Raw genomic sequence first — 15,671 nt, 5'->3', positions numbered from 1 at the left:
ATTAGTAAGATATGTATTTAAAAAGAAAATTCAGTATTTTGTAGGTCAAGCAATTGTAAAACTAATAGATAAATATCAAGTTTCAATCTTTAAGAAATCTGGAAGAAATTATAATATTTATTTATTTATTTGACTTGCACGGCTTTAAAAGCTAATTAAAGCAAATATAAAATTTACTCTACCAAAGAAAGAAGACAGATATAGCTATGTAAGTGCACATAGGTACATAGTTAAGTATGGTGTCGCGTGCATTATTCTCGATCCCATACTTCAGTCTGGTTGAGATCGTCGTTTCTTAATTACTATTAGGGTTGCCACCCGTACTTTATTATAAAGTATTGTACTTTATTTCAAGTAATTGTACTTTATACTTCATGAAAACAATAAAGTACACGAAAATACTCTTTTTAAATAATTTCTGAACGCAACCTAACCTCAAATGTGTGTCAATGTCTACAATGACAGTGTTATAAATAAATACAATATTTTTGTATGAAAACAGTAATGAATCAGCTGATCGTATGTTTGAAGCTACTCAAAGGTCTTTAGAGCAACACAAATTATCATTTCAAAATGTATCTGGATTAAGTGCTGATAACACCAATGCTAATTTTGGAGTAAATCATTCTTTGTTTACAAATATGAAAAATTTGGTTCCAGGTTTGGTTAAAGGTAATTGTCATGCACATATAGTGCATAATTGTATAAGACATGCCATGAGCTTTTTATCACACGATATAGAAAATGTATTTTTTTTGAAAATCTATGTGCGAGAGAGAAATTATAAACAGATTCTTTCTGAGCTATAAAACACAAAGCATGCGATGTTTGCTTTTACTTAGGTATTGTTTTTTCTAAGCTTACCAAACATATGTAAGTCATGATTAACAGTACCTTACATCTGTTGGTAAACCATAAATAAAGAAGACGTAAAAATACGTTGCGATGTTCCATGCAAGACAAGACAATAAGTCGACTAAATGGACCATTGGTTGTTTTTTTGTTTAACTCTATAAAAACTCTTTTTACCGCCGCATATTTAGCAGATCCTACCATGCCTTATTGTTCTGAACCGAAAATGATTTGAGAGATTGTAATATTCCTGAAAGTATGATAATATCAATCAGCATGGAAGAAGAATTGGACCGTATAAATCAGAATGCTTCTAGCATCTATATTCTCTGTCTTCTGCAGAGTTCCTTCGGTATGTCCCAACAAGGTGGCTGTCACTTATGCCTGCTTTAGAACGATTACTTCATGGCCAGCCATAAAACATTACTTCTTGTTAAAAGGAGAAGATGAATGTCGAAAGGAAATATGGGACTTTGTATCTATAAAACTCTTACTTCTTTTGATAATAATAAAGGGGTTGATGAATGTAAGGGTGCGACAGTGAGGGAACTTCTGAAGTGTATTTATATTTTGTACATAACGTAATGTTAGAGTTTCAGACGGCGATATTGGCTTGGGAAAAAAATTAGATGTACTGTCCTGGAAATAGATGGTATTATGAGAAAGTTGCTGAACCAGCTAAAAAGCCGATAACAGGTCAAATTTTATGGCAGTAAAAATAGGTTCATTTTAACAAAATTGCCAAACGCCGAAAAAGAAAACTTTAACAAAGAACCAGAACAGTTTTTCCAAAGGGCCATCAGGTATTTGGAAGAACGTTTTGATTTTAGTGAGGACTCTTTATACAAAATGATCTCTATCTCTAAGTTTTCATTAAAAAAAAAACTTTGTTCACATGGAGTGAGATTTTAGAACTTATAGAAAAATTAAAGATTTTCAATGATATTGACACCGACCATTTGTACAGTGTTCTTTAAAAGAAGTTTTAGTTTAAATCGCCTTCCGGAAGAAAAAACTAAAATGACAAATGATAAGCTATGGACATATTCTATAAGAAACTTTAACCAAAATTGTATTATATTTTCAATTCCAGCGGGCCCAGCATGGCGATTCTATCTCTATTCTACCAAGAAACGACAAAGCTCTTTCTTTCCCACTCGACATGTCTTCTACCCGAGCATGGCGCGAGCTGTACCTAGACTCGCGTTTCTATCAAGAGAAAGACTTTCCATAGCAACGGATAAGTAGCTAGTGATGGGCCGTACTGCGATGAATTTACGTTTAGTTAGCCAAAAAAATGTGTCAATGCACTATTTTTCACGCATGAACCTATACATAAACTCACGTAACTCAAAGCAACAACAAAACGTATTCATCGAACTAATTTTATCGGTGAAACTAAAATGGTTCATGTTTGTTTGTTTACAAAAAACGACAATTGTTGTTGATTTTACAAAAACTGTTTATTTACAGCGTACGAAGTCCCATCCAATAAACAGAGAAGATAGCATCGCGATCCATTGGGAAAAGAAGGCCACGATAAAGAAGAATAGGTCCGTATTCAAAAGCTGCTGAAAAAATATGGAAAAAGATTCTTGGCATACAATGCTGACACAAGAAATATTCTATTAAGTGTCTTTAAATAATATTCATTTACTAGTAATAGTTCCCCAGACTTGTTGGATCCAATTTATGGGCAGCTCATGATTCCATAGAGTTGGAAGACGAGCCAATGGCCAATGACGAATACAGTTCAAGCTCTGTGATCGGAATAGCGCTAGAAAGCTATCTTAGAGAGCCAATACTGCAAAGAAATGCTAATATTTTTGAATATTAGTTTTCGTCTCCTTATAAGGTGCTTAGGGTTGCAGCAAATAAGTTTTTATCTGCGCCGCCTACTAGCGTAGCAAGTGAACAACTTTTTAGCAAAGCAGGACAATTATACGACGAGAGGCCTCGAAGAACGCTCGAAGGCGGAGAAAAGACACCTCTTTGAAAGGCGAAAATGCCGAAAAATTGCTTTTTTATGTTATAATATAATGTTATTTAACTTTTATAAAACAGTTTTGTTAAGCAGAAAGTACTGTATTAAAAATTTGACAGCATTATATTTTTTTTCACGCTATGTGTATTCTCGGTCGAGCCTTAGCCCTGACTTCATAACATTAGCGCCACATCGGCAGAAACTAAATTAAAGTCCAATTTAATCGGATGTGTTGAATACAACACACACGATGTGACACACGAGCGAGAATTTAACAGCCTTTCTGTGCGACATAATGACAGAATGGAATATCACCCATTATACCACGGCTATTGCGAGTGACAATGCAGCCAACTGCAATAAGAGGTACAGATAAATGGCACATACCATGCTTAGCACATTCAAGTAACTCGTGTGTGAAAGCCACTCTGACGCCTTTATTGCTGTAGTATTGCTGAGTTTTTCAAATGAAGCTCTCACGCCCAACTTACTGAATAAGCTGCGGGAAATGCAGAAACAGCTTAGTTAATTTAATATCAACTTCTGCGATTGTAACTAATGTGTTTTTAAGTTCAGAGTCAGAGATTGATGACTCTGATGCCGACCCTAATTATGAAAATCTTGATAGGATCGAATCCAGAATTTCTGAGTCTGCTGAAAGTTTTTCAAGTATATCTGAAATTGTGCAGGAAGAAAACATTAAGCCTAAAAGTCGCAAAAGGAAGGCAAATCCTGCACTGTGGAAAAGAAATAGAGCAAAAGTATTACGTAATTCTGGACAACAATATAAAACTTTAAAGAAAGGTAAATTGGTGCCTTCAAGGAAAATAGGGCTTCCATGTACTGACTCATGCAGACGTAAATGTACACTAAAAATAACCGAAGATGACAAAGACCTTAACAGACAAAGACAATTCATTAAAATACAGCGTTGTTTGCTCGAGGCACTCCCGATTGTTTTGAATAATTAAAACAATGCCGACGTTTATTTAGTTCTGCGATTCCAACAGGCCGGCAGACCAACAAAAGAATTCAAAGAATTGAGCGATCAAGCAAAGAGGCGCAAAACAAAGGATTTGAGGGAACAAATACCCTGTGAACAGTTAACCTATGCAGCCCAAATGAGTCAACGTGCTGCAGGACATGGTGACACGGCTAAAATTATGAAAGATATGACTTTAACGCCAACAAGAGCCAAAAAGTACAGAACACGTTATACTTCAACTCAAAACGAGGTAGCAATTTTCGTGGAAGCTAATTTGACAAGAAATCAATACGAAGTTATTCACGCTGCGAACAAACATTTATCCGTGCTATTCACTTGTTAAAAAGGCAAAGACAGACTGTTATCCGCGTGAAGAGTCGATTGGAGTTACAGAAACATGTGCTGAAATAAACTTGCAGGATCTTTTAGATCATACAAGTTATGTATGTACTTAGATGAAGTACTCTAAAGTTTAAATGAAGAAGAAAGAAGATCTTTAGAGCTAATTTGGGTTGTCGACACTACATGCCAGAATTCGATTTTTTGAATCACTCCTTAATTTATCTTATAAAATACCTATAAGAAAATGGCAGGCAAGAACTCAAGAACATAAAAATATAGTGGCAGATAGAAAAAAAAATCAAGAAGCTTTTAGAGAGGAAATGGGGCTGCTAGTGGATATTCCAAAGTCAGGGTTTGCGAACACTAATGACGGGAACACATCAAGGAGATTTTTCTTAAATCCCGATATTTCTTCTCGCTTTACAGGGGTTGACATTAATTTAATAAAAAAATGCAGTGTCATATTAGAGACCCTGTCAAGTGGTTTGAAAATTAATACGCAGAAATTTGAAAACTTTGCTGAACAAACTGCAAAATAAATAAATAAAATAAAATACATTCGGACAAAGCTTTATGTAGATTTGTATGGGTGGCACCCAATGTCGCCTACAATGCACAAAATTTTAAGACATGGGGCCACGGTAATTGATCACGCTATTCTGCCTATTGGTCAGTTGTCAGAAGAGGCGGCTGAGGCCTGAAACAAACACTTCCGCGTGTATAGACAGAATTTTTCCGAAAAGTTTTCGCGCGAAGATCTGACGACTCAGGGATACCATAAAAATAATGATAGGCGTGTGCTTGATATTTTGAAAAACTTCCAAGTGCTCAAAAAGATCGACGTGGGAAGCATGATATTTCGAAAAAATTGGACAGAGAAAAGCTCAAAGAGCATATTGAAAGTTTTAGACCGGCTATTGCACACTACAGACGAGCACATGCTCCGAATAGAAAATATTTACCCAGCGATTTAAACGCAACCATGATGCATACTGATTTTATTGAAAATAATCCAAGCTTTATAGTTTCTTATGATCTCCACGATTGGTTTAGAGTTAAATGAGGGTAAAAATGATATGAGTAACAAAAAATGGTCAATGGCTCAGTGAAGAAGAGAAAAAAAACGAAAGAAATGGAAAATTATTTTTTTATAATATTAAGTTTTTAATTTTGTTGTTTAAAGTTGTTGATGTAAACTCAGCACAACATTTTCCATACCGATCCGAGTTCGATATATGACTGCCTCGTTGGTCTAGTGGTTGCAAGCGCGGCTGCTGTGCTCGAAGTCTAGGGTTTTCTTAAACTTTCACAAAGCAGCCCGTAGTCTGGAAGTTGGTGATTGATTCACCCGTGCATCGGAGAGCACGTAAATGTCGGTCCTGCGCCTGATCTCTTTCCGGCCGTGTCGGATTGCCGTCCCATCGGGTTATGAGAGTGAAGGAATAGGGAGTGCACCTGTGTCTGCGCAAATGCTCGTGCACTATAATATGTCCTGCGCAGCTGGCTGATCTCCTTAAATGAGAAATTCAAACAGCATCCGCTGTATGTCGAAATTTTTAGAAAAGCAAAATAAATCTCCACGACAAGACTATGAATGAGACCGTTTTTTTTTGCACATATCAGATACAGTAAAGAAGTTTCTCCCTACACACAAGCCATCGCAAAAAAACAAAATATTCAGTTTAGTTTCCGAAATGGAGTTACAGCAGCTCGCACCACCTAGCTTTGCTACAGCTACACCACCGTATGCCTAGCCTATCATCTCCAGCATCGACTTCTTCGAGAATACAAACGAGTGCTACCTATACCTCCGTCTCCTGAGCTTTGAAACACTAACAAGTGGAATAATAATAATCAAGCATAAAGCTTTACCATGAATACTAGATCAAAAGTTTGATTAAATATTAATTATAAACAAATTGTTTTTTACTTGCCGTAAACACACAGCAAGCTTTTCTTTAGGTAGCAGGCATTCTCCAAAGTTTGCTTTCCGTGCCGGATACGTTCCTAGCACAGTCATGGTATGCTACGGGATAATATGCACAAAATTTTAGAGTGCAGAGTAACATCTCGTTTTGCGTTTGTCATAGTAACGCGTTTGTCGCAGTCGCAGACAGTCTGTGGATTTTCATTATTCATAGACTCCTCTGTGCCTTGGTGAGATTATTAAGCTTTTGGCTCTGTTCATGTAAAATACTGATATTCTGTGGCACTAGGTTTTACTACAAACTAACTTCAACATAGGAAAAAGCTAGGCAGATATTTTTTACTTTCCTATTAGTAAATATATTTATCCTTCCCTATATTTTTAGTCCAGAACATAAAGTTGCACTAGCACGTAGGGATTTAGAGATATACCCCTCCTAAAGTACCAAAAACGTATTTTTTAACGATAGTTGGCGATTTTTTTGAAGGACAGCAAAATTGTTTTTTAGTTTCTGTGTGTATGGCTAACCAATAGCAACCTTTTTACTCTGCAAGCGAGTATTGCGACATGCATCTTGTTTACGGAGAAACAAGGCGTGTTAACACCAAAGGAGGAGTAAGTTACTCTGCAAGAGACGCTGCTAGGATTTACGCTGAGCGATATCCAAACCGTCAGCACCTGTTTATGGAGTATTTTTAAGAGTGCACAACTCTTACTCACAGGGCCAACTTCCTCGTGGCCCTTATATTGATGGAGGAAGACCACAGGGACATAATGTTGATGTTGTTGTACAACAAGTTGCTGAAGATCCGTCCACGTCAGTGCGAGCTATTGCAAGAAGAACTGGCATACCACGATCTACAGCGCACGGAATACTGAAAAAAATAGGATACCATCCGTACCATGTACAGAAAGTACAATGTTTAGTAAGTCGAGATTACGCACCGCGTGTAGCTTTTTGCCGCACAATAATGCGGTTGCATAATGAAGACCCGAACTTTTTTAACCGAGTTTTGTGGAGTGACGAATCAGCCTGCAAAAAAGATGGCTACACCAATTTGCATAATCTGCAAAGCTGGCAGTTATCAAACCCACATTTACCAAGAGAAGAGCGTTCACAATACCAACTGAAAATTAATCTATGGACTGGTATTCTTAATGGCAAAATTGTCGGTCCAGTCGAACTGCCTGCTACACTTTACGCACAAAATTATTTAATGAGGGTTTTCTAAAATGGCGTCCACGAGGTGGCAGCACCGAGTCGTCAGGTCCAGGTAACTGTCAAAGTGCTTATCTTTACTATGAATAGTGAACGATTTTAGGGTCGGTTCATATCTGACGGAAAATGCGTCGAGCGTATCGTAAATGTATGGTCGACGCACTAACGCATCATCGGTTAGGTGTGAATGATTGAATAATTTACCGTATATTTGTCAGTTCTGGCGTTACGCGACCGATAATACGCGACGCATATTCCGTTAGATATGAACCGACCCCTAGTGTTTTTTTTATTTTATAATTAAAGCACTGCATTATTGTTTTACTATTGCGGTTGAGTAAATAAAAAAAACTAAATCATATTGTGTTAACAAATTTTTTAACAAGCTTTTCCTTAGTACCAGTGACTTTTGCACCCTCTCTCTTAGCTCAATTTTTAGTTCGGAAACCTTATTCTGACCGTAGTCCATAATAAAATCGATAACACTTCCAATATAACAGAATTTCAATAAACAATAAGTTCGGACCCTACAATTCCATACTATTTGACAGCTGTTTAGACCAGACGCATACGTGGCGCCACCCTGTGGCAGAAAAAATTGAGAAGACCCTCATTGAGAGACACACTGCCGGGACTGTCAGAAGAATCTGACGACTTCTTGCAAAGTATGTGGTTACAAAATGACGGATGTCCGGCCCACTTGCAGCAGCCCACTTGCAATAGCCCACACATGCACGAGAAGTGAGGGCCCACCTTGACGAAGCGTTTCCTGGACGGTGGATTGGCCGACTGGGACCTATTTTATGGCCCGCGAGGTCGCCAGAGCTAAATCCATTATTTATTATATAGATTTTTTTATTGGGGTTGCCTTAAGGACAAAGTTTACTCCAGATTAACACCAATTTCAGCAAGAGGCTTCGTCAAGCAGTTCCTATGGGGTGGAACTCTGTGTTCTTTATGTTAGAACGTTTCTTGGAATTGCAGGATGCACTGCGAAGTACAGCGGGCTTGTTGGACAGATACATACCAATGTTATCTGTTGAAGAATGGAAAATATGCAAGGACCTATGTACCATGAAACCCTTACAAGAAGTCACTCAACAAATGAGTGGTGAGGAATATGTTACAGTCTATGAAAATAATATTCCAACTACAATCGACCCCGATGTAGCCATATCCGTTGAGATCATTGTGGGACAACTGAAAAAAATATAGGGGCAAATAGAATTCAGCGGCACTTTTTCAATTTGCTCATTGTTGGATCCCAGATACAAAAGCACTGTTTCAAAGACAAGTCTGGTTCCCGAAAAAGCCAAGAAAACCCTGATAGAACTCGTAACTGCAGAAATCAACAAGAAATCTCATGACACCAGGTCAGCGTCACCTCAACCATCCACAAGTACGAGCACATCCAGCGAACCTTTTAAAGACGGCTTATCAATAAGGGATAATATTAACGAAATGTTTGGGGATGTCGAGCAAACGCAATTTTCTCCGCAAGCATCTGCAATAACAGTAGTGCAACGATATCTTGCAGATAGGTTGTTGCCGATAAAGGATGAACACGACAAATTACTAGATCCTTCGTGGAGGTACCACCAATTTGTGTACCCAAACTAGGCACAATTATATCGAAATAAATGCTGCGCAATGAGTACTTCGGTGTCTTGCGAGCGCATATATTCCATTTCCGGAAATATTATTATAGAGCGCCGAACAAGGCTGAAATCGGAAAAGGTCAAACAATTCTGTACCTCGGAGGTATACAATAGTAACTCCACTTTTTTGAAAATATGTTTCTTACACCATTAAAATCGCAAAAACCAATTCCACTTAATGGTATACGACATTAAATCCTATTACATCTATAAAAATAAATATTCAATAGTATATGACATTAAATCCACTAATGTCTAACTGGTAACGGACCTCAAATGACCATTTGAGATTGACCTTGATGAAGATTATTTACCTCTACGCTTCGCGGGAACTTAATGTTATTCATTGGAGTTAATGTTCTTAACCTCTGAATTAAAACTCGCGCGCGCCTATTCGTACGAACGTCACTTGCATCAGTGCGCCAGTTGTCGTGCGTGTAGGGTTACCAGATGAAAAAATCAAAAGTCCGGAGAAAAGGCCTGATTTCATATTGATTTTTGACACTTACGCTTACGACATATTGATTTCTGCTTACTTATTTAAAAGGCCTGATTTCCATGGAAAAGTCCTGAGATTTTCTACAGATGAGAATTTACTCTCAAAAACGTCGTTGTATATGTTATGGACCAAGTGATAAATTGGGCAGTATACATAATGCCCGGTCATTATGAAAAATGCCCAATATGAGAGTGCAATTTGATAATAATTATTCAAATAATCAAATTGACCGGGCACTATACATATTGCCCGTGACCTATTGGGCAAAGTAATACAATTATATTTAATTTCATTTTTTTAAATGTGATTGACATTTAATTTAAAATAAACTAAATATTAACCCTCAGTACGTTTAAAATATAACACATCAAATATTAAGCCGGGGTCGTAGCGGGATCCGCCAATTTCTTAAAGGCAAACGCCACAAATTCGGCATCAAACTGTACATGTTGGCTTCACCTAGTGGCCTTTCCCTCAAAATTCACGTCTTCAAGGGTAAACGTGATCAAGATGTAGGAGGGAAAGGCCACACAGATAAGGTAGTCATAAAACTGCTGGAAAACTATTTAGGTTCAGGGCGCCACGTTTACATGGACAATTTTTATAACAGTTTAGCACTCTCAGAGTTCTTGCTACGTAATCAAATGAACGTGACTGGAACTCTGAGAGTAAACCGCAAAGGGAACCCAACAATGGTTGCAACCAAATTGCACAAAGGTGGCAGCCTCTACAGATATAACCGCAACGCTATTTGTGTTTGCAAGTGGCGTGACTAACGCGACGTCTTGACTATCAGCACCACTCATTCACCAGAACTAAAGCCTGTAGCCAACAAAAGAGGCCAACTAATCCTTAAACCGGAGATGGTAATAAAATATAATCAGTTCATGAGTGGTGTTGATAGGCATGACCAAATGTTATCATACTACACTTGCGAACACAAAAACATGCGTTGGTACAAGAAAGTAGGCATTCACATCTTTCAAATGATGATCCTGAATGCCTACTTCTTGTATCAAATCAAATTAGAAAAGAAATTAGATTTTTTTTTTTAGAGAAGAGGTTATAGATAAACTGCTGCCACCTCTTGTTTCAAATGAAAATGATCAGGCAAATGGAATCATACACTTGCCTGCTCACCTTCCAAAAGATGAAAACAGAAACACAAAAAGAAGAAGGTGTAAGCATTGTTGGGACACCACAAAAAAAAGGGTGAACACCCTATTTTATTGTCCCAATTGTGAAAAACAACCTGGCCTCTGCCTAGAATGTTTTCGGGCATTTCATAATTATTAGTTGTTTAATGTAGGTACAGTAGTCTATAAGTTTCTTTTGTGTATCGTTTTTTGTATTGTAAATTTAAATGTATTGTAAATAAAGACTGATTGAGGGTATTTTTGTAGTTTCATTTTTAGCAAAGTTACACACCAATATTCTTTGATATTACTTCATAACTAGTGTTAGAAAGATTTCTATTAATTACACTTTCATGGTAAATGAGTTGGGATTAAATGAGTGATTATAAAGAACTAACTTCTGGGTGCAAGAATAGTTTCCTTGGTACATACTAGTAGGCGCAGGGTTGCACCCGCCCTGACCGCCCGGAGCGACATTGTGGTTGCCTTCTGTAACATTAAGAGTGAGTTGCACCAACTTACTTTAACGATAACAAAACTCGAACCAACGGTCAAATCTCTGGTTAAGTCAATAATGGATTGCACCATTTTAACAATGGTTAAAATGACGTCATATTTAACGATAACCGTAACCAGTCAATTTTGGCCGGTTATCGTTATTGCTAAGTTAACAAATGTCAAAATCTTGTCAAAATAATAACCTAGTCCGTTGTTTTCTGTTGTTTTATCATATTTAAGTATAAAAAAATTAAAAATGTCTTTAGTACGTGATATTTTATGGGAATCTAGTTCTTCTGACGACGAAAATTATAATGATTTACCTAATTCTCGAAAGAAAAAAGTGTATCAACCACGTGTTAATCGATTCCTAAAATGGAATGAGCAGGAGTTCTTGGATAGATTTCGGATTTCCAAAGGTTTAGCACGAGCCCTGGCTTCTCATTTAGCACCATTGCTCCAAACCAGAACCATGAAGTAAGTGCCTGTTTAATAAAGGCTTTAAAAACTATAGTGGGAATATTTGAGTCGTCCTATGTATGACTAAGGTATAACTACATAAACAATATTGTTTTTCTTTTCAGAAACTTTGCAGTTACTCCAGAGCAGCAAATAATAATGGCATTGGAATTTTACGCATGTGGTTCTTTTCAACGCTGCATTGGGGATGCTGCAGGTGTTCACAAATCTACTGTTTGTCGAATAATTCATCGAGTGAGCAGAGCTATAGCCGGACTAAGAACAGACTGGATTGCAATGCCTAAAAATATTGAGGAAATGGAAACTGAGGCCAAAAAATTTTATGAAATATGTGCATTTCCTAAAGTAATAGGAACTATAGACTGCACACATATACCAATCAAATCGCCAGGTGGTGCAGATGCAGAAACATATAGAAATAGAAAACAGGTATTTTCTCTTAATGTGCAAGTAATCACAAATGCTGAGATGTACATTACAAATATAGTTGCTAGATGGCCTGGAAGCTGTCACGACAGCCATATTTTCAACAGCAGTGTCATTAAGGGACGCCTAGAAGATGGAGAATTTGATGGTTTTTGGTTACTAGGAGACAAAGGTTATGCCAATAAACCATATTTGCTAACACCTCTACGTAATCCTGTTACAGAAGCTGAAAAACTGTACAATGAAAGTCATATTCGTACTAGAAATATTGTAGAACGCAGTTTTGGTTGTTGGAAAAAAAGGTTTCCTGCAGTGTCATGGAAACTCAGAACAAATACAGCAAGAGCCCAATGTGCTATAGTGGCAATGGCTGTCCTATATAATATTTGCAAGAAATTGAGAGACCCGATGCCAACATGTTACGACTCTGATAATGAATCATCAGATTCTGATGACAATGACCTGACCTCTGCATATGTTAGCCAGCATGACGAGCATAATAGGAATATGCTAATAAATACTTATTTTGATAGATTACATTAAGATAGACTATGTTTTAAATGAATAAATAAAAACTTCAAAAATAAAATGCATTTTTATTTTTTTTCTCAGTAGAAAACAAAAAGTGCATGGCATTTTCAGATTCCCATAATTCAGAAAGATAAGGATTTTGATGAAATTTCTCCTATACAAAAAGTAAAAATGTATCTTAAAAATTTATTTTTTTCTCCCTTAAAATATCTATTTCAAGTTTAAGTTTATCCACTTCAAGCTTATGTTTTTCTTCATTGTGCCTCAGTAACTGGCTGTGTAATTCATTTTGGTGACTAATAGATAACTTTATCTTTTCCATCTCCAACTCATGAAGGCCATCTAAAACTGTCAGTTTCTTTTCCCTTAGTGCTTGTTTTATGATATTTTCACTCTTCCCTTGTTTTTTCTTTATGATACCTAAAATTGAAATAAAATATTAGGCTACACACTCAATAATTAAATGGCCTATTAGCGCAGTCGGTGGTAACCCTGCTGATGTACTAGATGGTGTGGGTTCGATCACCACCAAGGAAAAACACTTGTGGTGAACTCTGGTGTTTTTGTTATATATTTATCTATGTATGTAAGTACAAAGTTTGGCTATAGATTGTCATGTAAAAATACTTACGACTTAGTTGTGGTGCTACTGGTCTCTTTAGTGATGAATGTGGGGCACTAGCATCAAAAACTTCATCTGGGACAATATTTTCAACATTATCAAAACTTTTGTCTTGATCTGTAATAATTGTGTTGACTACAACATCCTGCAAACAAGTTAATATAATTAATTAATGCATCTAATCCAAATACATATTAAATAATTTGGAATACATAAATACCTTGAGTATATTGGGCATGTCATGTTGAATTTCACTATCAGTATTTGTGTCTAGTTTCACTTTCTGTAAAAACATTGCTTTTATTATTAATCTTTTCAATTTATTACTAAATCTAAACAGCAGATTGGTGGCAAATAGTTTTGAATAAATAGTGCAATTTATTTATTTTTTAAATTTTTAAACCTACAAGCTTAGTACTTATAAGTTTTATCACAATCACTAAATATTTGTGATGATATGTAGATAACAGGGTCTAAAAATAATCAAATTATCTTTAACAATTCAAACCCTCATTACTTTTTGTATAGGAGGAATTTCATCAAAATCCTTATCTTTGTGAATTATGGGAATCTGAAAAAAAAAAAAGAATATATTTTATAGTATCTCCTTTACACCTTATTTATAATCTGCAATAATTTACTCACTGTAACAATGGAATTTGGGGAAATAATGTCATCATCATATATAGCCTCATTTCCATCAATAGATCCAGACATAATGGATCTTAACCAATCAGTAGCATCTTCTGAATCTGGAGGAAGTGAGGGAGGATTTCCTCCACCTGTGCGTCTCATTTCCTGACGTTCTCTACTTGCTACCTGCAAAATATAATTTCTTTGTTATAACATTAGACATAAATTGATTCATGTTTTTAGAAGGTGAGATTAGTTCACTTCCAAGCAGCGGAAAGTAGGTAGAATTACCTTCTTTGCAGATCTTTTCATATTTTCAAATTTATATTTTAGCTGCTTCATGTTTCTAGGTACTTGACCAACAGCATTAAATTCCTTTGCGATGCAGTGCCATGCATGGTCTTTTTGTTTTGTACTACTCCCATCAGTTTTTTTACACATAAGTACATTTTTATATTTGTCTACAAGTATCTGCAATCGACTAATCTCTTCCTTAGTAAAATTGACACTTCTTTCCCTGTAAAATAACAAATACTTTATTCAATGTGGTAAATAACAATAGGCAGTAAGGAATATACCATGAATTTTTCATATGGATGTTTAATTATGTTATTTCACATAGTTTTTTTTTATTTATTGTATGAACAATTAAATAAAACATTTTCTAAACAATGTTGTATGAATAAAAAGTGTGGACTGAGATATTATTTTATATAGGACCTAAGTAAAACACGCTTGATTTAACTTGCATAGGCTAAAAGTTATAATGTACTAATGTAGTGGCGCACTTTTTATCAGGTATAATAAATTTAACATAAAATTAAACTCACTTTGTCTTGAAGTCATCCATTATTACTATTACAATATCCGTGCTTGATTCGGCAAACAGACGGACACAACAAAAACACAACAATTATAATAACACAAACCTAACCTCACGAAACGAGATTCGTGAAAATAAATTTGACATAAGGCTCACAGTGTTGTCATAACAAATAATTTTCCCCGTCAGTTTTTAGGGATAATTTATCTTTTTATACTGTCAACCCCATTAGCGTTAACTGTTAACAAAAAAATCATGGTGCAACAAACATTTGTAAAGTTCTGTGGTCATCGTTATAGTTACTGCTAAAATTAATCTTAACTATAGCATTAACTACGCCTGTGGTGCAACTCACTCTAAATAATATTATTTAGCAACTAGGTACTACATACGGCTAAAAATAAATCATGTCTCATAGAATTGTGAGCTACTGGTCAAACTAAAACTAATGTAAGCTTTGTTTATCAGTTTATACTTGAATGTTCTCTTTTTTAACTACATTAAATTACATTTACTTAACTATAGAAGAGTATTACATAATTAGCTTTTCTTTTTGTTGATTAGTGAATGTAATAGAATAGGTACAACAAAATAATGATTATTTCTTATTTTAAACATTCAGGACGGTCATAGTTTCATAGTAATAATCATGCGCAGAAGATTTGTTGAAAAGTTATTTTTTTTGTGTATTTGCAGGTAGCAGGTAGCAACCACATAAATTAATAAAAAGTATAAGAAAATAAAAACTACCCACACATATTCTACAGCCTGACCCGCACCCGCATTGCCTCTCAACAGTGGCTCCTGCCTAAAACAAGAATTTATTAAGAAATAAGTTACACCACTTAGAATCCTAAGCTAATGCACACTCTATTGTAGCAGACTAATTATATTTAGAAAAACAAATCAATATAATATCACTGTGTGAAGTAGAACGATCATTCATAATCCTCTATTTGTACATCTTAAAAGTAATTTATCACCCTCAACCCAAAGTATTTACTAATTAATCAATTATAATTATACAAACATATACGAAGTTTATTTATTACTTCC

General features: G+C 35.8%; 1 protein-coding gene across 2 annotated transcripts; it reads right to left on the bottom strand.

Annotated features, from left to right (window-relative positions):
* Window positions 1–12,600: 12,600 nt before the first annotated feature.
* On the bottom strand, window positions 12,601–14,951 carry LOC126054790 (myb/SANT-like DNA-binding domain-containing protein 3). 2 transcript variants are annotated; one of them, XM_049841530.2, is made up of 7 exons: window positions 14,623–14,950; window positions 14,084–14,309; window positions 13,805–13,978; window positions 13,677–13,730; window positions 13,380–13,442; window positions 13,169–13,304; window positions 12,601–12,957 (listed from the first exon to the last, which is right to left on the bottom strand). In XM_049841530.2, the coding sequence occupies exons 1-7, from the start codon at window positions 14,640–14,642 to the stop codon at window positions 12,716–12,718; spliced, it is 915 nt and encodes a 304-aa protein (XP_049697487.1). In that variant the 5' UTR covers window positions 14,643–14,950; the 3' UTR covers window positions 12,601–12,715. The 2 variants fall into 2 exon arrangements, with proteins under 2 accessions (XP_049697487.1, XP_049697488.1); XM_049841531.2 differs by lacking the exon at window positions 13,677–13,730 and having other exon boundaries at window positions 14,623–14,951.
* Window positions 14,952–15,671: the final 720 nt, after the last annotated feature.

This window comes from Helicoverpa armigera, chromosome 23, assembly GCF_030705265.1.
Source record: "Helicoverpa armigera isolate CAAS_96S chromosome 23, ASM3070526v1, whole genome shotgun sequence".
Taxonomy (NCBI): Eukaryota; Metazoa; Arthropoda; class Insecta; order Lepidoptera; family Noctuidae; genus Helicoverpa; species Helicoverpa armigera.
This window is presented reverse-complemented; position numbering and strand designations above follow the sequence as displayed.